Genomic DNA, 26,156 nt, shown 5'->3' with positions numbered 1-26,156 from the left:
AGTATATGTAAGTTATATTGACTAGGTTTAAATCAACCATGATGAAGTCCAGATTATATTATATCTCAATCATACGTATACTATATTACCCTTAATTCTACACTTGGGTCTGATCAGATTCAGTGTAAGCCACACTTAAGTTTAAGATCAATATGAATTATGTTGGCTAAGTCTAGGTTTACATTGACCAAATCTATATTAGTTAGTTTGTATGATATCTCAGTCAGACAAGTATATATTACATACTATAATATATAATACCTCAACTACGCATAAATGCAATCGGGTTTAGGTTAGGTCAGGGTCAGTTTCAAACCAGAACTGCGTTAGACCTGGCCTAGCTATACCCAACACCATCTCACATCATCATTACATCTCAATGGAATATATAATCTACTACCCTTAATTTTACCCTCTATTCTTTTCAGATTTGAGTTAGGTCAGGGTTAAGTTCAAGCAGAAGCAAACTTAGCTCATTTAGATCTGACTCAACCGCGATCAGACCTCACCTTCGTGTCGCATTTCATTCGGATATATAATTTACTCATGCCCAACTTGACATTAGCCTAACTTTCGCCGATGTTGGTTCACGCAATTTAAAAATTCTACGTGCATGTAAAAACGTTCGAACATGCTTTCGTTGGTCGTTTTCATTAGTTCATCATCGATAAGGGATCCCGTCGGAGTTCCTGAGATATTAAGAGAGTTATAATGAAATCATCCCCAGGCCGGGAACTTTTTAATTAAACGCCAGGGTGTGGGAAGGAGCCCGGTTGAAGTCGGAGGGAAAAGTTTCAGTGGTCGATTGCTTGTACAACACGCGGCCACTTGCAGACGCGAGATATTTTCCCGACGACGAGCGTCTTCCTCGCGTACTCGCGACGCGGATATCGCAAGCATCTCGAAACTTTCCGAGCTTCCGGCGCAACTTTTAATCGCCGTCTGTGAACTACGTTCGCGATTCCTCGAATACAATGTCCCCGAGATCCCGCGTCGTAGCTACATTCAGCCGATCATCTCATTTTCGAGTCTCGCTGAATCCTTTTTCAGCCTCTCGAGCTCCGCTTCATCCGGATCCCTCTTTATGCAGCATTTCCAAATCGATGTTTCCTCCTTCGCGTTATAACGACCATTGTCTGGCTGACGATGTTTGCTTTTCGATTTCGTTACGATTATTCTGTCGATATCGAGATGTTCGTGTGCTTTTCGAAGCTGTTCCGAGATATACAGGGTGTGTGGAATTAAAAAGGGAGCCGGGTGAAAATTAAAGCGTGGGTGAAATAAAGCTCGCAGTATCGTAATAGAGGTTAACCCTCGTGATGGTGTAACGGGGTCTTTAGAGACCCTACTATTTTTCGACTGTGAGAAAGCTGCATGTGTTAGTGATATAGGCAAGGAGTGGCAAGGCCTGTAGGCACTATTGTTATTGCTGTAACATAAACAACTAACTAGGTGGAGAGTTACAACGTCTTCAGCTAGCAGTATTCAGTGGGACAGCAAAAGGAATAGATTAGTTAAATATGTCTTCATTTTATGAATTATTTTATGAATTATGACAATACGAAGCATATTATCTTGGCTACTGAAGCTACGGACAGAAAACTCAACAAATAAAAAGAATTATTACTAAATGAATCGCGAAAGAGGTCTAGGTGTTATGTATGTATAGATAATGGTCAAAAATATGGTATGAAATATGCCAAATGTTCTCGATTTATATCTAAACAACATGCAATGAAATATAATAACGTTCTACGTACCCAGTGCACATAAATAACAAATATTGCAGTATTGCACATTTTCCACTGTAGCTTTATGAAAGTTGCTGAGAGAGCGAGGGTCGAAGGTGCAAAGCCCAAGTCAGCCGGGAAAACCTTTGGTGACACGTCAGGCCATATTTGGTCATGTTAAGAGAAACATCAAGAAGCGTGTGCATGGGGAATAAGAAATATAACTTTATATTAAACCAGGCCGATTAAAACACAGTTAATATTGAGTTAAAGTCGAAGACAGTTGTCGTTGAGTTGTGAAGTTAAAAGTCGAAGTCGAACGGAGTTGTAATATTGTAATAGTGGGTTGGGTGTTGCAGTAAGCTGAGAAATAGTTCGTGTTAAGGGGTTACAATGCAAATAAATAGTAATCAGTGGAAACGGAGGGAAAAACTATATAGATGTTTATTAACCATTTCAGTGCGAGCTTTCGATGTTTATTAACCCTTTCAGTACGAGCTTTCGATGTTTATTAACCCTTTCAGTACGAGTTCCGCCGTGACACTCCCACTGTATAGGGTGCCGCGCCGAAAATGCGCACATAGCACATGGTCTGTCCTCTTTTGTATGAAGATTTTCTTAGGCGTTAAATAAGAACTGTGCTTAATAACATTTTCTAACAAGTATTTTTGCACAACTGACCCAACTTGTATTTTTTAACAACTGATTCTGGATTTTTGGGTCTTTTTCCACAGTAGGGAAAACTCTCCCACTATATTTAGACCCTTTCAGGCCACGTCATAAATTTCTCACGTTTATTCCAACAGGGTGTGTAACCGAATAATCGTATCAACGTGTTCCTGATCCGTGTAAATCACCTTCATGGCGAATTATCGGAAACAGAATGTGCAACAAGGGTCGTGGAACATTGTTTGTAATCCATGTAAATATTATACCTCGTTGGGTGATTGTATCAACGTGATCTTCATTTATGCACGTCATCAAACTGAGTGCTCGGCATGAACTGACTATTCGAGTAGGGTAACAAAAGTTGTATAACATTGTTTGTGTATTTAGTAAATATTATAGGTGTACGTAGCAAATTTCCAAACTTATCTCAGAAACATAATTGACAAAATTTTATTCTGTGTATTTCTCTTATCTTTTCATAAGAATTCCCATATTGCTCGTTTTATTATATTTATTATATTATTTATATATATGTTATTATTATATTATTCCTTTTTTCTCTTATTTTATTTTGACACACCCTGTATATGAATTTCATTGTTTCTCTTGAATATTGAATTTGTTATTTGTTCCTAAACTTGATAAATATAGTACGTCGCTGGGTAAATGGTTTCTTAGGCATGTGAAGTGAATTTTCAAACTTATCTCAGAAACAAAGTTGGCAAAATTTTATTCCTTGTATTTCTTCCATTTTTTCATAAAGATTCACATATTTTTCCTTTGTATATTATTTTTGTATATTATTCTTCCTCTCTCTTATTTTATTCGTGCACACTTTGTATGCGAATTTCATTGTTTTTACGGAATATTAAATTCGTTGCTGCATGTAATTTCTGACGAATGTTTATCCTCGAATATTGTTATCCAATGCGTTTGCTAACTAATTACTGTGTATTGATCGGTTACTTGTAGATATTAAATTGTTGTGCTCCGTTGTAGAGATACGTGAAATATGCGTACTGTTTGGACAGTGTCCAGCTCTGTTGAATATTTCGAAAACAAATTACGTGATTTTCACGAAATTTAATGATCGTTTAACACGAGCTCGGCGAATGTTTTATGAATTAAAACATGTTTATCATCCGTGAGAAATAACTAAATATTAATTATTAAGTTTACATCGTGTTGCTGATCATTTTCTTAATACTTGAGCAATTAGAAGTTACAGTAACGAATACTTATTTATGTCAGATTATATTCACAATCTTATTTACCCCCTAAATGATACCAAGATGCACTCACACACACACACACACACACACACTCTCTCTCTCTCTCACACACACACACACAATATAACTTACACTATAACTTACACATACGTATTCTCTCATATAAATTTTCACAATTTTATTTCCCCCCAAATGATACCAGAACACACACACACTCACTCACACACACGCGCGCGCGCGCACGCACACACACACATATATACAAAATATAACTTACACGTAAGTATCATCTGATATAAACTTTCACAATCCTCTTTCCCCCGAAATGATAACAGGACACGAACACACACACGCAAAATATAACTTACACTGTAACTTACACATAAGTATCATCTGATATAAATTTTCACAATATTGTTTTTCCCGAAATGATACCAAGATACACACGCGCGCGCACAAACACACCGAAAGGAAGAAAAGAATTATTTTAAAAAATGTTTCATCATGGAAATTAATTAAGTGCAAGTATTTCCCAGCACTTCTCCCTGTCACCAACCCAACGCATACCTGGCTTGAAAAATGAAAATCAAACAGAATGGAATATACAGCGGGAATATACAAAAGGAAATAAGGAATATGAAACAACGGAAAACAGGAGGTATAAATAATTAACGAATATTTCCGACTCTCAGTTCGGCATGCCTGTCATACAATGGAACACCGAAAAAGAGGAGTTCGTTTATCATAACGAATGTTAATTTCCCGTGACGCGTCCCGACGGCGTTCCACGGAGATAAACAGGCGGCTGGAATTTCCGTGGCGCGCGAAACGAATAAAAACCGGTCCATCCTGGAGGAAGACCCGGGTTTAGCGGAGCGGAAACTGAAATCTCGCCGGATCTCGCGACAAGGGAGGGACTGCAGGCCCGCGACAAATTTGCGACGATTCTCACGAAAAGCTCAGCCGTCCTTTTTATCGAGCTACGATTACCTCAGTTGGCTTACACGATTCCGGGGAAAGCCGTGGGAGAATCGGCAACTGTCGTAGCGTAATCGGGACGTGAAATCGATAGGAACGGAACCCTCTTTATTGAATACTTGACCTAAGGTAACAGGCCTGTACGGTAACGGGTGGTTCGACGTTTCGTGGATGGGGTCTCGTGGCTTCCTTCGAATTTCCCTCCCTGTTCCTGTGCAGGAACACGAGGAATAATCGACAAGTTTTGGAGATATGGGTTTCTAGAAAATGACAAAAGTAATAATAATTGTAGCGATTTTTGTTTATTTCAGCAGTGGAGTAAATCTTTTAAGCAACAATTACTGATGATGTATAATAGTATTTTCTACTATAAATAATCTTAGTATAGTAGTATCCTAAGATACAAATGATTTTAGTATATGGTATAGTAGTGTTTTGTAGTATAAATATTATCAATATAGTAGTATCTAACAGAACAAATAATATTAGTATAGTAGTATTCTAAGATATAAATGATTTTAGTATATGGTATAGTAGTATTTTGTAGTATAAATATTATCAATATAGTAGTATTTAACAGAACAAATAATATTAGTATAGTAGGGTTCCACAATAATACTATTTCATAACATGAATAATATTAATATAGCAATATTTTCTCTGTCACTTCGATTATTCTTATTATTTTACTTGCAATTTATTTTTGACACATTCAAGCCCTAATTTTATTATTTTACTCTCCTCAGTGACCCATCTTAATAATTTTTATTTCATAATTACAATCTATTTTTATTAATTTGTGATTCAACTTCGTCAGTGTATTAAATAATTTATTTGTAGAATTAATTTAACTAATCTCGTTATTATATTACAATTTTTAGAAATTTTAGTTGTAACTCAATTTTATTATTTTATCAACATGTTAATTTTTATAATTTTCTTCTTTTATTTACAGCATATTATTGGCCTCGTTATCTTGTTCGTATATTTATTTACATATTAATCATTTCACCGATAAGTTATTTTGTGGAGACGTCTCTGGTCACTATTCTTGTTTCGACACTGTCCATACGATGTTTGATCAAAAGTAGCTTGTCAAGCGAGAGAAACTAGACCCTTTGGGAAATCCTTCGATCACATAAGAGACCTATCGTTCTGTTCACCATATTGGAATCAGGACGTAGTAATGGAGTTCGCAAGCGTTGATAAAATATTTAAAATAAATAATGGAAGTAAGAAAAGCAGAGAGCGTTTTATTTATGCAAAAAGGAGCGCTGTTAACTATTCAAAATTGTTGGTTGTCGGTAGTCAATTACATGATATTAATGCAAATGAGTATATCTTAATAAGAAACACACTTACTAACAAAAATTAGAAAACAAATCATTTTACATCCCTTATTTTCCGAAATACATAAATTAAAATTAAATATGGTACGAAGAAATAATACCTCATCTATACACCTTAGAAGATAAAAGTATACAAAATTTCGCAAACTTTTGCAACATTTTATAACTTCTGTGAATTCTAAGAATATTTCTTTCATTTTGCACACAATGCATATATTCTGCATGGATGAATAAATTGTCAGAAAAATATAGAATGCATCCAACGATTATGATCAAAAAATCAAACACGTATATAACGTTTATTTAAATAATCAAAACATACATTTTATTTCATTTTAGTCCTACATGAATTGCAAGATTTACAGGAAAACAAATATTTTTAATATATTATCATAAATTATAACATTCCTAAAAATTAAAATTTAAATGAAACGAAGATTGTGTGACAAAATAACATAAAATAATTGCATTAGTTTAAACACTATCAAGTCATGAAAGTTATTTTTATCGTCACATCGAGTTACATAGATTCTTGCATCCATGGTTCACTATATCACCGTTCACTATAATTTACCATCAGCACTTTCAATAAAGTACCACCCACCATAATCCCATCTCGTCTTACCGACTGTTCAGAACTTCCATCGTAAAACTCACGAATTCCGCTTGAAGACTGCTAGTCGAGAATTTCGCGAAAATTCCTGGGGATATTGCAAAGCGGGCGCGCCTTAGACCCCCGTTTCCACGCGAAAACAATCGAATGCCTCATTAAGGGAAAGCGTCCTGTCCTTGTTCCGTGGCAATTTTCACCGATTAATGCACTTCCTGGATCACTCTCCGTCGATGTATCACGAGCGATCTAGCCACGAGCTTGCCAGGGACCGGTGAGACCTAAAGGGAACCGAAAGGATGAGGAGAAAGAGCCGAAGAAAAAGGGGAAAAACCGTGGATCAGAAGGGTTGATGTTTTAATCAACGACTTTTAATGAACGAAAGGAATCCGAACAGCTTGCCGTTTAAACGCGGCAGCCATTCGTAGCCCGCAAATCCGTGTCGTATGCAAATGACGTTCCGAAGTTGTACTGAAAAAGGAGAGTTTAATTCCCACCCTGTATTCCAGGCCGGTGGGCTAATTTACGCCCTGATCGCGAAATAATTGCGAGTTCCGCTCAACTTGCACGGTCCAGACTGCAAGAAACGGACGCGTGAGGTGTTACGCTGTGCATACGGATTATCCCCTCTTGGCATACCTAAATGAGCCTCGAGGTCGATATTTCGAAGGCTTATACTACGATTGTAAAGAGAAAGGTTATCTTCGAGTTGGAATCTTGGAATATTGGAGTGCAGTGATCAAGCTGTTCTGTCGAATTTGTAATTCTTCCACGATCGATAGTCGAAGAAGGGTTGTAAGACTTTTAATTCTGAAGGATCATTTCGAAGCTTCTCTAATGGTAGCAACTACCGACGCTTTGAATCTGGAGGAAGGTCGTAGTCTTTAGGAAAAATCCTAAACCTCATGCCTGCTGAGGGATAAAGATCTTACCTTTACTAATAGATGGCGCGCTACGGATGTATGGAAGAGTGGTCGCGACGCTTAGGAAAATTAGCTAATTGGGAAATTATGATTTCTCGAAATAATTAATCAGAGTGCATTCTGTATCTGTGAGGAACCAGGGACCAACAAAAATCTCGGCAGAAAGAATTCAGAGACGAGGTAGTGTACATACGGAAACAATTAAAGCAGGTAACGATACTACTTGTCGTAGAAGCTTGTCAGCTTTGTTGTGTTCCTGGGACTGAACGTCCTAAGTCAAATGGGGCAATTGGTTTATTTTCTTGTTGATATCGTTCCCCAATTTGTGGACATTCGCTGTCACCTGGTCACCACTTGGGTTAACCTTAGCAAGGGTTAATAAATCATCCTTGAGACGTCGAAACAAATTTCACGACCAAAAGTTCTCCCTCAGGTTCAAAGAAGTCAAGACAAATCATTACAACCAAGAGTTCTCACTTAAATCTAGTGTAGTCAAGACTAGTACGACTGAGAGTTCTACCTGAGATCAAAATAGTGAGGACAATCAATCACAACCAAGAGTTCTCTATTAAATCTAGTGTAGTCAAGACTATCACGACCAAGAGTTCTACCTGAAGTCCAAAATAGCCTGGACAAACCATCATGACCAAGAGTTCTCCCTTAAATTTACAATAGTATAGTCAAGACTACTACGACCAAGAGTTTTCCCTCAAATTTAAAGAAGTTAATAGAGTTTTCCCTTATATCTAATATAGTCAAGACTATCACGACCAAAAGTTCTACCTGAGATCCAAAATAGTCAGGACAAACCATTACGACTAAGAATTCTCCCTTAAATCTAGTGCAGTGAAGACTATCACGATCAACAGTTCTACCTGAAATCCAAAATAGTCATGACAAACCATCACGACCAAGAGTTCTCCTTTAAATCTAATACAGTCAAGACTATCACGACCAAGAGTTTTCCCTTAAATCTAATATAGTCAAGACTATCACGACCAAAAGTTCTACCTGAGATCCAAAATAGTCAGGACAAACCATTACGACTAAGAATTCTCCCTTAAATCTAGTGCAGTGAAGACTATCACGATCAACAGTTCTACCTGAAATCCAAAATAGTCATGACAAACTATCACGACCAAGAGTTCTCCCATGAATCTAGCGCAGTGAAGACTATCACGACCAAGAGATCTACCTAAAATCCAAAATAGTCAGGACAAACCATCACCACTAAGAGTTCTCCCTCAAATCCAAAGAAATTAAGTCAAACCATCATGATCAAGAATTCTATCTGAAATCCAAAGTAGTCAAGACAAATCATCACGATTAAAAGTTCTCCCTCAAATCTAAATCAGTCAAGAAAAATCCCCCACGATCAATTTCATCGCCAGAGAACAGTCGCACATCAGAACCCTTAACTTCAGCCCTAAATCACTTTAATTCAATACCAGAACAAGCTCAAGCTCAAGCAATTTAAAGTATGCTGCATTTCTGCGACACTGTCGCATCCTCGTAACGGGCCTTGCAACCCTGCGAAACTTCAAATGCGATGGTTGCAGTGTTCGGGACGCAACAATCTCTGCACAGTAAAACATTTAGGATATTCTACGCGCTTCGAAAGAGGAAACATCTCCGTCGCGACGCGTAGAAACACGAGGATTTAGAAATTAAACGAAGATGGACAATGATTCGTTCGATGAGCGTCGATGCGCGACTTAAACGTTGGGAATAGGGGTGGTTTCACGGGGTAGTTCGATTGAACGTGGAAACCGGCTGCGACCGAGGCTGATATAATTTGCCTGCTTCGCACAGTCCTGTTAAACAAACGAACGGATCGTTAGTTTCTGGCTGGGCTAGTGGAGTAGGACCGTTTTCGGCCAGCCGAACGATGCAGCAGCGCTAATTGCTGGCTGAGTCGAAATTGCATAATTTCTGATCGAGCAGAAGTGGTGTCTCTGATAGGAGGGATGGAGTAGAGCCGTTTCTGGGATTGAAATGTGGTAGGTCAGAGAAGCGAGGCGAAGTTGGGAACAGGAAATCTAGCTTTTTGCTTGTTGCTTCATTCGAAGTGTATTTGGTTAGGTGATGAAGGCGAGTGTAGTAGAAATATAATTACTTTCATGGGACTATTCTGGCTGGACAAGTGGTACGAAATTGTTTGATGAAACAGGTAAAGTAGAATTGTCTTTAGTCGGACGAGTAGTGAAATGTGGTAGGTCAGTGTGGCTGCATAGAGACGCAAAGCGAAGTTAGATTCGAAGTATATTTGGTTAGGTGATGTGGAAGAGTGAAGTAGAATTATAGTTAGTCAGACGAGGCTATTTTGGCCACTTTACGAGTGGTATGAAATGGTTTTGTAAAATTTGGATAGAAGTATTATAATAGCATCCATTTTCCTTCAATTTGAAGGATAAAGATCGGGTTAGGTGATGTGAATTATGATGGAAATTTCTTAGTAAGTAAGTGGAGTGGAATTATAATTAGTCTGACGAGGGTATTGGAATTGTTCAGTGAAACAAGTGGAGTGGATCTATTCTTGGCGAAACGAGTAGAGTCGTGTCATTTATAGCAGGATAACCTCTAAATCGGCGAATTAAAATTATTTTAAGGTAGACGAGTGTATTATTAGTGTCTGTGACTAGACAAGTGAAGTAGAACCGTCTTTAGTCGGACAAGGAGAGCTGTACATGTATTTTCAGACGGACTGAACAGTCCCTAGTGAAATAAGTGAAGTTTATTTATTATTTCCGAAATATGTAGCTTAAATAACGTTTTGTTGTACAAATATTTGTTTGAATACCTGCTAATATTTCAAGAAAATTTCCATGGAATTGTATCCTTCTCTAGTCTTTAGCGAAGCAAGTGGGGCGGATCTATCTGAAATCAGACAAATGGAGTAAAAGAGTTCTTAATCAAACAAATGAAGTAGAGTTATCTTGAGTCAGACAAATGCAGTAATATCCTTTATCGTAAAATAAGTGAAGCAAGATATCTCGTAGTCAGCCAGGTATGATAGAATTATCTGTGGTATTATCAAATAGCATGACGGTATTTTTTGTTCACGGAGCAGTGGAGTAGGAATATCTTCAGTCAGACAAGATACAGCAATATTTTCAATATTCGATAGACAAGGGAAATGAGAATATCTATAGTCAGGCAAGCGTAGCAGTATTTTTCATCGAGGAACAAGTAGTACCGGTACGTGCTGGGTCAGCCAAACAAGCAGCGTAACTTTTACTTGCCTTGCAAATGGCAGAGGAGTACAAACTTACCTCTGGTCGGACATCGACAATAGCATAAATTCAAACGAAACAATTTCTACGTAGTTTAACAAAGCTTCAACGTGCTTCTCGGTGCACGAGTAAAATGGAATCCTCCCTCTCATAAGAAAATGAAATAGACCACTGTTTAGTGAGGCAAATGTCATTAGAACATTCTAGTTCGGGAAATTCTAACTGCGTAATTCCTTATGAAGTTCCCAAAATAAGTTTCCTAGTTAGACAAGTGAAATAGGATTACACTTCGCTAGACAAGTGAAACGGGTCAGCCCTTAGTCAGGCACTTACTCAACCAAACTCGAGTTTCTCGATCTCCCATGAAACTTGCGAGACAAAATCGGTGTCCAAACAACGCAAACACGCTTTCCCACCCTGTGACAGTGAAAACAACTCGATTTTAATCAGACAGGTCTCCCGAATACGAGTTTTAATCCCTTCTTAACTCACCGACTTTCAACTTTCAACACGTATCGGATTCCAATTTTCACCGTCTTTTTCCTGGAAATTCGCGCGGAATATCAATACCAGCGTGCTTTAACGAATTCTTTGAGCGGGAATCGGCGAATAATAATTGGAAAATTACTCCGCGAACGTGGCAACGCAAAGACAAATTGCATCGAGAGTGGAAACCTACGAACGATGCGCTGACGGTCGATCGGGACGAAGCGGGCCAGCAACGTAAACCGCGTCAAATTCCGTTGCTCGCATTTCACTTACACGTAAGTGCCGGCCTGGCCATTATCGGTGGAAGTTTAACGGTTCGTACACCGATTGGCGGTTTGCCTGGACGGCGCGAATTAACATACTCGATGCTCGGCTCCCCGTAACCCCTGGTTTACCGTGTTCACCGCAGTTCGACGCTTCCATCGATCCCTCGTTCGCGGGAATTACGAACATGGTCCCGCTCAGATCCGATTTTCCGCCCAGTAATCCCCGGAAACCGATACCAAGCACCTCGCGAAGCAACGTGTACCGAAAGGTACACGAGAGAAAAAAAAAACGAAAAAAAAGAAAAAAAAAGAAAGGAAGAAAAATAGGATAGAAATATCAAGCTTTATACATCCATTTGCTGCACAACTGAATACGGTTACTTCCCTGAACGTTAATCATTTGGATTTCCTTCCCGAAATTCTCAACAGTACCAATATTTTCGAGGCTGATTTTCAATATTTATGAAAGTGTTTAAGAATTATAGCCATACTTATGAAGTTACGACTGAAATCGCGAAATGCTGAAATTATATATTGATTTATGAACATAATATTGTGTTTCACTTCTGAATAACAAATTTGACGCGTATTATTAATTAGAACCAATAGTGAGCGAGCGAATATTATTGAATGATAAATTTGTATAATTATACGTGTTATTAATTGAAGCAGTTTATTAAATTTTCGACGTAAACAAATGTTGTATTATGCCAGAACCAATCAAGCATGAACCAGTCTCCATACTTGGTCGATGCAGTCAGTGTACTGTGTATTGATGACAACGAGTCCCATTCACAAATAACGTACCAGTGGTCGTTTCTTCGATAGCTGGGAGATCCAAATGTAATTTTATATTTCATTACACGACGATATTAGTTTTATCTCTCTTTTCTTTTATTTTCCGTGTTCCTTTTTCCAAAAAAGACCAGTCGTATGATGTCGGTTCCAAACAATGTGACAGGTGGTTCGATACGAGGTGCACTTGAGCTTCCTCGTCATCTCTTTTCTGGTAATTCCACGCATTCGCTTCGTTACACTTCCCAAGGGGGTTGTTTGGAAACAGAGACGAAGAGGGAGAGCGAGCACGAGAAAGAGAAGGAAATACGAGGGAAAAGAGACGAATAGACATAGAGAGAGATGGAGAGTAAGAAGAAAGAGAATGATAAAGAGAGGGAGAGACAGATGGGAAGAAGAAGAGCGACAACGAGATAAAGAAGAAAAGAGAAAGAGAGATATACATAAACAGGAAAAAAGGCAGGAAGATGAGTAGACAGAGAGACAGAGAGAGACGACGTGGAGAAAAGAGAGACAAATAAAGGAAGAAAGTGGTATAGAGGGAAAAGAAGAGAGATAGATATAAAAATAGTGGCAGCTGGGGGAGAAAAACAGAGAAAGATAAATAGAGGCAGAAAGATAAGGAGAAATGGAACGATAAAGAAACATATATATATGTATATATATATAGAGAGAGAGATGGACAGTAGAAAGTGAGAGAAATGGAGAGACAAGAAGATAGTCAAATGAAGAGAGAAAAAAAGATGAAGAGGAAAGAAGAGAGAAAGATGAGTAGGGACAGAGAGATGGAGATCAAAAGGACGAGGAGGGTAAAGAAACAGAGAGAGAGGGAGAGAGAGAGAGAGAGAGAATCGTGTGCAGATGAAAGTGGTGTCAAATGAAGAGAGAGAGAGAGAGATAGAGGACAAAAGAGATCGAGATGGACAGAAAAAAGAAGAAAGATGGAGAGGTAAAAAGGGAGACAAATGAAGAGAGGAAGGAATCTGCAGAGAGAGAGAAACAGAGAGATTGAAAAGTTTAGAAAGGGAATTATAAAGAGAGAGAAAGAGAGCGAAAGTTGGACAAAGAGGAGAGAGAAGGGAGGGGGAAAAAAGGAGAGCGAGAATTGCAAAAGTGAAAAAGAGAGAGAGATTTGTGCACGAATTCGTCGCGCTTTGCAGCGCTATTGAAAGCCGCACTTCTACGTAACTCGGTTAATGCGACGTTAACGATCACATTTTTCATCGTGCACGTCAGACGTAGGACGATGGTCCCTAGCATCCGTGGACCGGAAGTCCCCCGTAAGGATCGTCACAGGCAAGCCGAAGGAAAGAATGACGGTGTTTACGTGGCGACGGCGAGGTCGTAAATCTTCCCCGTTTGATTTATATTGTGATGGAAATGGGAGACGAACGGTGTCCTCGACGGCACCAATCCGATTTACGATCTCACGACCGATACCGTCTGCGACGCTTTCCATTGTCACTTTTAAAATATTGTTAATCGAAGACGCGAGATACCGCCGTGACGCACGTGGCAAGACGGTTCTCCAATGACGAGTTGTCGCGATCCGTGCCTGTAAATCACGGGTCGTCAGTGGCCGCTGGTCAGATGGGCGAAAGAGGTCGATTATTAGACAGCCGAGTGGTATATATCGACTGCAAGTCGCTGGTCAGACAGAGGACACGAGAAAATAAGTAAGTTATCAGCCAGCCCCGGTGAATCGGGTCAGCCGATAGTCAGACGAGTGAAATAGGTCGGTTATTAATCAGACAAGTGGACTGTATCTGTTGCATGTCGGTCAAGTGGAGTGAGTTATTAAGCGGACAGGTAGCGCAGCTTATTGTTGGTCACTGATCAGGCAAGGAGAATAAGTAAGCTGTTAGCTGGTCAAGTGAAACTGGTCTGCGAATAGTGAACCGGCTTATTTATTGGGCTGACAGGTGAAACGTATCTGTCACTTGTCGATCGATGATGACATAGGTAGTATAGGTCAGTTACTGGTTCGGGTGAGTAGCATGAGTCAGTTGTTTGCCACTACAGTAAACTAGATTGATGAATAACTCGACATGCTGAATTTAAATTAATTTTAAACTATAGTCGGGTTTATAGTATTTATATAGTTTATATTAACTTCTTGGAAGTAAAGTGAAATGAAAATTAAAAGTACGTTTGGTTAGGTTTGCACTATGACTCGATTGTTGAAGAATCAGACGAGGAAACAAGATACATATATTTGTAACCAGATTCAAGTAGAGTAAAATTATTTAAGGCAGTCAAATATATCTATATTTCTCTGTTCAAGGGAAATAAGACTAATATCGGTCAGACATGCAATGTAACTTACTTCTTATTATTAACAAACTAAGTAAAATACGACTTATTATTTTAAAGAAAGGAACTAAATCAACTAATAGTTCCATCCACCAACAAGTAGAGCAAACCCATTAATAGTCAGCCAACCGGAACACATCAATTAGCTACCTGACAACCACAACGTAAATAAATTGTTGATAAAAAGCCTATCTAGTCAGTTATTAATCTGGCAAGAAAACCGAATAAATTACCAATAAAAGAAAGAAGACAATTCGTACAAGTAGTACATGTCAACCATTAATCGGGCAATCATAATATTTCAAAAATCAAAGAAATTTCAACTATCCTAATCGACCACTGAGATTCGCCAGGCAAGTGAGACAAGCCAGTTACTGGTCAGACGAAGGCGCTGGCATTCTCCCAGTAGAACGAGTCACCCCTTTCCGAGACGGTTAATCCGCAGAATAAATTTTCTCGTCGAAAAATCGCCGAGGTAATAATGCAACTTAATTTTAGACGCCAGGATGATCCGAAGGTGGGCAAATTTCTTCCTTTCACGCGACAACAAGTTATTATTTTTCCGCAATGTGACAGGAGCTGGCCGGGATCCGAAACGAGAGCACCACTGTGCATCTTCGGCCAGCTATTCACGTTTTTATTATCCTTCGCCTCGCAGCGAATATTTTATCGTCAGACGCGTCGCAAACAATCCTCTTTTGTTATTCTCCCTCCGCGTGGAAACCTTCCACGAACACGCTGAATTTAACTTCAACGAGCAAGCGGAGGAGCTCGCCGCGAGGATTAGACGCTTTCGTTGAATGAAACTACCGAGCACGGGGATGGTTGATTAATTGTTAATTGCAGCCGGATGGCCAAGTTATCTCTGGTACAGTCGAGCAAATACCGAGATTATTTATTTTCTTCCACAGCGGTCCTGTGTTCCCTAGACTCGATCAAGGTTTTTAATTTCCTTCTGGATCTTCTTGCACCTTCTCGGGTTCCATTGATACTGTTGCTGGAGTTTTGTAGTTGATAATAGGACTGTTGAGCTGTAATGCACGTTGGGATGTAGTGTGTGTAGGCAACGATATTTAACCCTTTGCACTCGAGAAGTGAGTTTCGGTCACCATTTCGTAAAATTTGGAAGATCGATATTAATTAACATATTAAATTTAAGGTAATGCAACAGTGTCCGAGGTATCGAAATTAAATAATTCTACCTGTTAATTATTGTACGATTTCTTACTTACTGCTAGAAAAATATTTTCAGTACGTGACACGCTTTGTATTCCTACAATCAGAATTTGCATAATCGACTTTCCATTATTATAATGATTTACGAATTTTTGTATACCCTTTGTATACAGGTGTAAATTAATGGTAAACATAGACTTAATTTAAATAGATATGCCATATATGATAATCGAATAATAATAATTTAATAATTGATTTAAAGAGTAGGAAAAGTAGAATGTTGTTGATTCGTTATATTATTCAATGTCTACTCCGATATCGGAGTAATTTGTGAAGGGAAGGTAGCCTGCCGCATGAGCTAAAAGTTTCATTAAAGTTATGACCCTTGTTCTTGTTAAATTCTAAAAGGGGATGCTGGAGATATTGAAAAGCGGATTTTAACGGCAAAACCAATCATGCTACGTTGATGCGAAAACTTCCAAATTTGCAAGCAACAACTATTAATTGCTCGCTATATCTCATAGTTACGCCGCGGTCATAAATATTGGTAAAAAATATTGGAATTTCGAAAAGAATGAAGGTACGTTTTATTCGTAAATAAATCGCACGTATTGTTTACTAGAGCACATGATTATTCCCTATGACTGATATTTATCGTTAAATTTGTCCGATTATTCGAATCGAGGAGTCGCGTTTCCATGTCCACTCGAATTCCCCCACCCCCAAAATGGCGGTGCCCACGGAGCACAAAGGGGCAATTTATTTCCCTGGGCATCCATTAGTAGTGGTCCCAGGCCTCCAAAGGCCTTCCAGCAATGTTCAAGCCTCTTTCTAATGGAATCGCTTTGACATTATCGCCCAGGTATCCGCCTCCGATATTATAGTAAACGCGGATGGCCCTTCCTATTTTTCTCGATTTTCTTTATTTTCCTTTCCCTTTTCCAGTCTCCGCATTGTTTCTGCCTTTTCAAAATTTTCTTCCCATTTATTTCCTCTTTTCCCTCCATTATTTTGGATTGTTGGATTATTTTTGTATTTCCGGAATTTCTGTTTGATTTTATTATTATTATTTTTTATTTTATTATTATTATTTTATATTTATTTATTACTCTTTGTTCTTTATTTAATACTTTTTTAAATTTTGTGCTTTAATATTGATAATAATCTTTAATGATTTATACTTTGTTTTATTTTCTGTGCTTTTTATTTATTATAAAATAGCTTTATTTAGTTTTATTGCCTTTGAAAGTTTCTCTTAGTTTTTTCATTCTAATTTTGTTAGCATATGTAGTTGCTGTAGTTTTTGATTTCCTTTACCTTTTTTTCTGGTTTTATTCTTTTATTCTCGTTTATAGTGTTTTATTATACTACTGTTATAGCATTATTTTCGCTTTTTTGATACTCTAAATCTTCTCTTCTTTCACGTTATTTGCCAAGTATTGTCGCATTGTCTGCGAATTTTCAATATTTCGTTTTGGCTCGTTTACTCTTTTACTCCCTTTGTTCATTATTGTTGCATTATTTTCCCGTGCATCGTAAACATTTGTATGGCACAAATATTTGTAAACATTTCCAAAATTCTGGCCTGATTTAATTCTCTTCTTTTATCCTCACGTTACCGTACTTTAAAATTTTTCCAAATTTCTTTTTCTATTTTTTACTCATTTCATCATTCATATCCACTGCCCTCACTTTATTTTCGCATTTTCCAAATTTTCTTTCGCTCCTTTTCCTTTGCACCTGCCGTGTCCATTGTCGTCCTAGTTTTTTCAGCCTTTTAAATCACTTCCACGATTTCTTTTTTTTCCTTTTACCCACTTTGTTCGTTATCGCCGGGATTATTTTCGCATTTTCCGCAATTTTCTTCAATTTCCGTTCCTTTTCCTCCCGATTCGCCATCGTTGCATTATTTCAGCGTTTCTCGGGTAATTAACCAGCCGCTGTTCGAATTTCACACGTAAGCTCGATTATCCCTGTTCCGTCCCCCCGTTCTCTCCTTTCGATGAAAATTTCCCCGTGTCGACTCGACTAATTTCGATAATTGGCTCCAGTGTCGCTACCTTTCTTTCTGCATAAATGAATCGAGATTCAGCGATCAAGCACGAGCTACGAGGAAATTCAACGTGTTGCACCAGCGAGCAAGGATTACGCCTGGGTTAAACGAATGGCTCTGGATTGAGTATTGTGTTCATAGCAAGCAGAAAGCTGTACTAATTTTTCTTCCTTTTTTTCACTCTGGGGAAGTAATTGCATTCTGGAAATGGTAATTGAGCTAATTGCCATATGATGATACGGAAAAGATTTAAACGTTATTGCAGGATTATTTTGCTTGTTATTTAACACTAGATTTACGGAACCCGTTAATTTGACGAATTGGAAATGTTGCTCCAATTATACGATGGTAACAGATTTAGTTAACTTATATTAAGACTGTTAATATAATATATAATTATTTTTAAATTAAACTAATCGTTAAAAGAAAAGAGCACGTGTTTTCCTTTACCTGTCAATTTGACAGGTGTCCTTAGAAATAGGTATACAGATAGCGCTCGTAAACCTAGAGTTAAATTATACTTTAATTTGGATTCTTGTGTTCCTTCACTTAGTTAGTATGTTATTTCATTTACTTTATTTCGTTTTATTATAAGAGATAGGCTTTTATTAATTATTTTACCTAAATTACTGTTTAGATTAATATTACGTTGTCATCTACAATAATATGTAGATTGTTATTTATAAATTTGTGCATATAATATTGTACATATTAATGCAGATAATAATATAAACCAATGTGAATAACAACATACACAAAGTAAATAATGTAATATTACTTCTCATATTCAAAGAAAATAAAGCAATATTATTATTAAATAATCTACATTGGAGTAAAATAAATTAAAAATAATATAATTGCTATAAGGAAGTACCAAAATAATATATTCAACACTGTAATAAAAATATAAATAATTCGATATTTTTATTTACTTATATATGTACATTAAATGTTTTAATTATTACTTTAACCAATTTTGTCATTCATCTTATTAGATTTTCCTTTAAAAATTCAATTTACCAGTCAACTTGGTAAAAATTTTAAGTAACCATAAAAATTACTTCCTTCTTTCCTCACAAATTAATTGGGTATTTAATCTCAGAATGAAAAAATCAATAATATAAAAATAAACTACAATTCTTTTTCAAAAGACCTAATGAAAGTCCAGAATGGTGTACATAATATGAAATTCCAACACATCTAGATGCATATCGAATTTATAGTTTCGTTTGAACAACTTTACCCACGTGTTAATATCTTGTCGTTATTCAATTGCTATCTACGCTTAGTCCAATTTAAAATTTGTTGCTCGAATCTCTAGGAGAATTAAGTCGTGTAGCAGTCGGTAGATATTGCGCACCTGTTCAAATAAAATACCTGTTGTAGCGCGACGAGTACCACGAAACGCGCGTTGATCAATTTACTTCTCTCTGTGAAGTACGTGCTCTGTATCGCTAATGACAAGACGCGAGTTGCAGCCACTGTATGCAGCGCGTGCAGCAATATTCATTACAGCTGCAACAGAGACAGACGAGACTTTGACGAAAGCGTTATTAGTCAGCCTGAAAGCGTCAGACACTCTCTGCATACTGCTCATTCACGGTTTACTCCTTCATTTTTTATCATACCGACGGTTATCTTTGAATTTGAATCTCCAGCGGGAGAAAAATATGCAGATGGCGCCACCGGGCTCGGCGTAGGTGGCAGCACCGTGCCGCTGATCGTCAAACTCCGACGCAGGGACCGAAGCATTTTCGCAAATAACTTTTTACCGTAATTCGAAAGGGGGGCAAACTCTTTCGCGAAATGTAATATAATTAGCAAAAACGAGTAAATTTCAGGAGAGATCAAATGTTCCAATTACTGACAAGTGAGTTTCGTGCGTAACTTTATTTAATTATTTTGTTAGCTTAACCTATAAATTGCTGCAGTTCCCAGCATGTTGCTCAACTTCTCGTTTATCAAAGATAATTTTTATACCTGCGAGATGCTGTATGTTAATTTTTAATTAATCGGAAATGTACGATGAAGTTTAATATTACTCTTTATTACTATCATTTACAAAATCTGTATAAGTCTGTATAAATGTGTGACTATTTAACAAGCTGTACATTTGTTTTCTATTTACTTTTTATTGTAAATGTGAGCAAATGTACAATGATGTGTTTTTATCTAAATCGAAGTCTCAACGAAGGACTTCTTTAGAAGAATGGTAATTTTCTAAATATTTCGAAAAGTATTTCTAAGTATTTCTATAAATCAGTAGTTCTCAACTTGTGGTGCCACAAGTATGGTGATACGTGAGCTAAACCAAATTATATGCGATTTTGGAATGATGTATAGTAGAATATACTATCACGAATGGATACTATTTACAAAATTTTACAAAGTGACGTTGAATACATAATGGACGTATTGATAGTGTGCAAGAAAACAAGGCTGAGAACCACTGTTACAGCTTATTCTTTATTATAACCTTATTCTATATTGAAGATGAAGTTTATTGTCCAGTTTATGTTTATGTCAAAGTTTAAATTAGTAAATAGTTAATTAGTAAATAAAAAATATTTTATAATTATTTACCATTAGTAAAAAAATTAGTAAATTAGTAAATAAAGTTTATGTCCAGTCTGTAGGCCTTTCTTGCAAAAAGTTCCTCGATTTTAAGTTAAAATTTCTTATGGTTTTGGATAGGTTAGGGATATTAATTTATGTACCTAATAATAGATTCCTGACAAGAATTAATTGATTGTGTAAGATTTATTGAAAGATGTAAAAGTTCGTGTGATTGATTCTTATTCTTCGACAAGAATGGTGCCTAGGTCAGGGACGTTATCGTCGCACTAGGAGGAACTGTCTGCACGGAAGAGACCCTAAATGGGTTTTATTGCGTAATAAATTGATGGAGCGATCGATAACTATACGCGTCCCGTACTTCGGCGTTTGACACCGACGCCCATTATATCGGCCATGGGCACGAATTTCGATGGGAATAATCTTGTTCTCGCGGGAATATGACTTTCAGCCTATTACCGGCTATCTACACTCCATTGCGAACGAACAACAATGGAATTTCGTTCCTTACCTTTTCACAATCCAGAAAATGGTACTTCGGATAAAAATTGAATATCAAAATTAATTCCTGATGAAAATTAGACCATGTGCATAGATTTCGACATTTGATGATCGATTTTATTATACTGGGTGACATTTTATAACTACTAACAAGTTTCATAATGGTACAGTAATGTGTCATTTATTGGGTTCTCAAAAGGGCACTTTGGATAAAAATTTAATATGAAATTAATTCCTGATGAAGATTAGGCCATGTATATGGATTTCCATGTTGTCTAGGGATTTTATGACACAACGATGTGCCATTATTTGATTTCTCTGAGGGATATTTTGGATGAAATTTTGATACAAAGCTAGTCCTCGATGGGGATTAGACCATATCTATGGATGGTTACATGTGATGATTGATTTTGTCCTACTAATTGTCAGTGACATTTGCGAATGATGTATTGACGTCTGCCAATAGCACAGTATTTGTGGAAGAATGATTGATGGACATATTTTTTGGTTAGGAGAATCCGCTGGATCCTATAATTTAATTATTTATATATTTTTTTTTTTAAGATTTGAAAGCTATTCGAAATCTGGAACATTTTGTTATTGTTTTTGAGATTCCATTTTCTACTACCGTTTTAAATTTATATTTGTTTTATTCGAACCATTTTTTGAAAATTTGAACAACCTGAATAGATAGAGAATTTTTAATAGAAGACATTAATAATTTGCTCCATTTTATTTTATTTTCTTTTTTGCTATATTGTTTGATAATTCATGATTATATCCTAAGAACACCATATAAAAAAGTGCATGGCAATCAACGTGTTAACATTCGTTTCCACAACGAAACATAAATTTTAACGTATCATACAAAATTAGTAAAACGGTAATAGTATCAAAAGATCTATCACTGATGTAGTTGAAACATGCCCATATAATTTCACAGAACAGTGAAACAGAAATTGAATAAGAGATGTCAATTTATAGCTACCCACATGAGCAACACTTTACATTTTATATTACCAATAAATAAAATAACAGAATGATTAAAATCTTTTAAATACACGTCGCGTGTTTCTCCTAAATCCATCTCGCTTCCTCGGTGATGTTTAGTTTGGATGCCTATACTGCTTGTCATAAGGTCATAAACACGAGTCATCTCGCGGCGCGATACCGTTCATGCTACGCTACAGACGAATGTAAACACGTGCTGCTGGTTTTGCTCCGCCTGCGGTCACTTAACTTTCTCCTGTGTTATGCCAATCAGTTCCTATTTAGCTGCTCACGGGAGCAGACCACGACGTCACGAATAAGAAACCGTATTATAAGCGAGAGTGACAGTGATAACGATAGTAATCGTAATAACTGAAGCGACGACGACGTTCCACTATCCGAAAGGTAGGAAAATTTTGTAAATCAAAGAAAGTGGAACATTACTATGAACTACCACTCTGAATTTTTGAAACAACAAGTTTTTAGTTATACTAAAATTTAATTTAGTTATTAATATATAATTTAGTTACACCATATAGCGATGTACTATACGAATCGGGTTCATTAGAGTATAGTTGTTCTTCCTCTCCTTTTCTTCCTACTATATCCCTGTGGTGGGTTGAGTACCATCATTATATCCCTGTCAGATGATAGTGTGTAAACTATAGTCGAGTATTTTCCATTCGTTTCCTTCTTAACATTCCAACGGTCACACCAGACTAGCATGAAGCATAGTCATTGTCCTCGGGATAGCATTAGCTAGCTATCGTCAATGTTATTTCAAGGATTAGCCTGGCAGTTAGTTTTCGAGCCAGGCTTCCTCACTTCCTATTTTATGACCCTTTTCGTCACTTATACGAGTCCTCTACTCATGCAAGGAGAATATATCGCAAGACTCATGATAAGGAAATCGAACGAAGCATGACGTAGTGGGGGGTATGGTTTGTGGATAGGGTCCAACGTAAACATCGACAAGCTGGTGGTTCATTTCGCAGATGTTTTTCTGGCTCAGTTGCGTATTATTCTTCGTCACGTTAGTACGAGACGTGACTGATTATCCTGTTCACTGTTCCACATGCCACGTACCATTGGAACTTTGACAGTTTTCGAAGGAGAATTTGGTTAGTAATATTTATTTTACATTCTTATAATTATTTCACTGTTCTAAGAAAAATTTATAGTGGATTTTAGAGTGGCCCATGACCAATATTAGAGGAATCAGTTTGTAGGTTTTCGTTGGACACAGAGAAGACATCTGCTCATTCATTTTGTCGAGGAAACTGGTAATTTACATAGCTAGAAAAATAGTAATTTAGTCCTGTTTGTGCACGGTTCAATGATTATTTTCATTAGTCAGGCACGTGGTTAATTTTCGTCGGTGTCTTTATGCTTTAGTTACAAATGCTATTCTCGAAATGGCTGAATGTTTACGTTGCTGTTGATTATGGCACGCGCCATTGGAACTTAAATCGTAGAGTAAGAGGTTAGAGCTCTTAATCTAATAACGAAGAACGCGAGTGAGACGGGGCTCTTGCACGTCTAAGAGTGGTTAACCCTAATTGCGTCGTAGTCTATGCGGTATGTAAACAACCTTTACTCTGGGGTCTTTGACTGTGAGCCGACTTGGTTTGATCGAAGAGAGAGGGAGCGAGAAAATTGGTAGGGGGAAGGACGAAAGGAGTGAGGGAAGGGAGGGGTGCGTTTCGACCTAGGCCCGCTAGTGGAATCTTTAGTAAGGCTATAAGGCACTAGCAGGCTGGTGTTTTTTTCTTTTCTGTAATGTACGTTCAATGCGCCAATAAATTACAACAATATATACAATGTAAACAAAAATTGAAACGTGTAAGGATTAATTTTAAGCGTGATAGTGCAATGAAATATCGATGACTCTTGAGCAAAGTACTCTAGAGGTACTCTACTTCTATCAGTCTCCTATTAGTTTTCTATGCTCTTCTAGGTACTCTTCTATTAGTGGAGTACTCTACAGGCTTAAGTTCTACCGCGTTTATGGTTTCCTCTTAACGTTAAAATTATCAATGCAGTTAAAAGGATTGGTCTCAGAATTTTCTTTACTGTAATTACTGAAAACATATACCTGCTTTTAATCTGCAAGTGGTGACCATTATTTTCATAGTACTAGTGGTAACGTGACATCAGATTGACTCTCTGTCAATAGTGGTGACTTGACGTCAAATTGTCTAGCTGTCAATAATGGTGATTTAAATTCAAATTGACCCTGTATTGCTAATAGTGGCATGGCGTCAATTTGACGTATCCTTAGATACTTAGAGCTTGTAAGTATACCATTAGATACCTAAGTAGATCTCACTATTGACAACACGGAGTCAATTTGATGTCAAGTCACTGCTATTCATAGGGAGTCAATTTGACTTCAAGTCATTGCTATTCATAGGAAGTCAATTTGACTTTAAGTCGCTACTATTTATAGGGAGTCAATTTGATTTCAAGTCACTACTATTCATAGGGAGTCAATTTGATTTCAAATGACCACTATTCATAGGAAGTAAATTTGAGTTCCAGTCACTACTATTCATAGAGAGTCAATTTGACTTCAAGTCACCACTATTGTAGCGATACAGAGTCAATTTGACATATGTCACCACTCTAAACTTAAAGAAATTAACGTCGACTCGTATCAAGATTGAGCTGTAATTAATATATTTACCTATTTTCATCTTCCTTATAAAATTACTATTATCTATGCCTACTATGTTTAAGTACTCATTAAATATCTGTAGTTCTAGTGTTATGTATTAGACTCAAGTACTATCTTAAAGCATTGGAACATCGTGTCTAGTATGTAAAAAGCACAACTATACTTACGTGTGTAATATATTTTTCCTTTTCCATTTTTGAAGGGTGGGTTGGGAAGTAAAGAGATGGGATGGCGTTATGTGGTGGCTGACGAGTGTAGCTCGAGTAGTGTAGCTACAGAGGAGTGAGGTTGAATGAGGTGGAACTGGAGGGTGTATGGTGGTATAGGGTGTGAAGTGGCGTTGGGGTTAATGTGAGATGCAGTGAGATTTTATTTTTATTCCTTGTAGTATTTGCATATGTAAATATGCAGTTTACATATGCAGACCCAGACGTCAGAAGTGGGGATACTAGGACAGGTCGGGAACTTTATTTATAGGAAGCTGAGGGTTCACCGAGCACTTGGACCTCGGACCTTCTTGACTCCTTGAGTTCATCTAATATTAGTAAATTTGTAACTGTGGTCGTCACAACGAGATACGTCTGTGTCATTGCACAAACGACATTACGATACAAAATGATTGTCTGTGACCTTAAACGAATAGTATTGACGTCGCTACGTAACAATATTTGCGTACATATTTCTCATATTTTGACACGTTTTGTCGGAGAAACGGAACATCTGTGTTGAAATAAAATAATTGTTGCACGATGTGTACATGTGGACAACTGTTGGTTTCAGAGGAACGAGTGGTATAGACATTGATCTACGCAGGCTGGACATAGACCAGTGCCCTCTGCCACCAGGATCCACTCAACTGAACATTTTCGCAGCCAGTGACAAGTGTAAAAAGCGGACCACTGAGGTCAGTGAACTTTTAGTCCTTTATATGACTCCGTGATTTTTAGCCATTGTTTCGCGATACACCAGATGCGTGAAATCGCAATAATTTTTCCATGTATCGTGATTATTTTTGCGAAATTCAATAACGAATTATTTAACTGGTTATCACTAAATTAAAGAAAAGTTATATTGTTTAGCATGAATTAAAATTCTATTTATCTCTCTTTGTCACGTGGATAAAAAATATATTTCTTTTTAATTGTCAAAACTTATTGGGAAATATATTCGTGTGTCAAAGGATTTTAGAAATTAGTTTCTGTGTGTCGTGAAATCCAAAGGTTGAGAATCACTGGTTAAACTAGTAAATCATAAAATATCGTTCTAAAAAAGACTATTTCTTTTTTGAGGATATAGTCTACCTTAATCGTTTCTGGAAATTTATAATTTTCCTATTGGTAAAATATTTTTTAATTTCATTTTTAATTATCGCTTTGATCCTGCAAGATAGTCCATTCCCTTAGTAAATTTATCAAAATCTGTTGATAGAAAATATGTTGTTTTCATACTTTCTTTTACTGTTTCAATAATGAAATATGGGAATGAAATTCAAAAATTTCACTCTCTTGAAACAAGCAACAAGTAGCTTCCATTAGGTCCACTTGATCTCTACAATAAGGTTCCATTTAGAAATAACGTTTCATTCGTACAGAATCCTA

At 37.1% G+C, this 26,156-nt stretch overlaps 1 protein-coding gene across 1 annotated transcript in view; it reads left to right on the top strand.

The window, feature by feature from the left end:
• Window positions 1-26,156, top strand: part of LOC108551553 (probable G-protein coupled receptor 158) — a 254,840-nt gene that overhangs the window by 99,190 nt on the left and 129,494 nt on the right. Inside the window, exon 3 of the mRNA XM_017905767.1 lies at window positions 25,339-25,462. Coding sequence (XP_017761256.1) covers window positions 25,339-25,462 — 124 coding nt within the window. The remainder of the gene's footprint in view (window positions 1-25,338; window positions 25,463-26,156) is intronic.

This window comes from Eufriesea mexicana, unplaced genomic scaffold (assembly GCF_001483705.2).
Source record: "Eufriesea mexicana isolate 0111107269 unplaced genomic scaffold, ASM148370v2 scaffold4545, whole genome shotgun sequence".
In the NCBI taxonomy this organism is placed as follows: domain Eukaryota; kingdom Metazoa; phylum Arthropoda; class Insecta; order Hymenoptera; family Apidae; genus Eufriesea; species Eufriesea mexicana.
The sequence above is the reverse complement of the archived record's forward strand: the minus strand, read 5'-3'. Positions and strand labels throughout refer to the sequence as shown.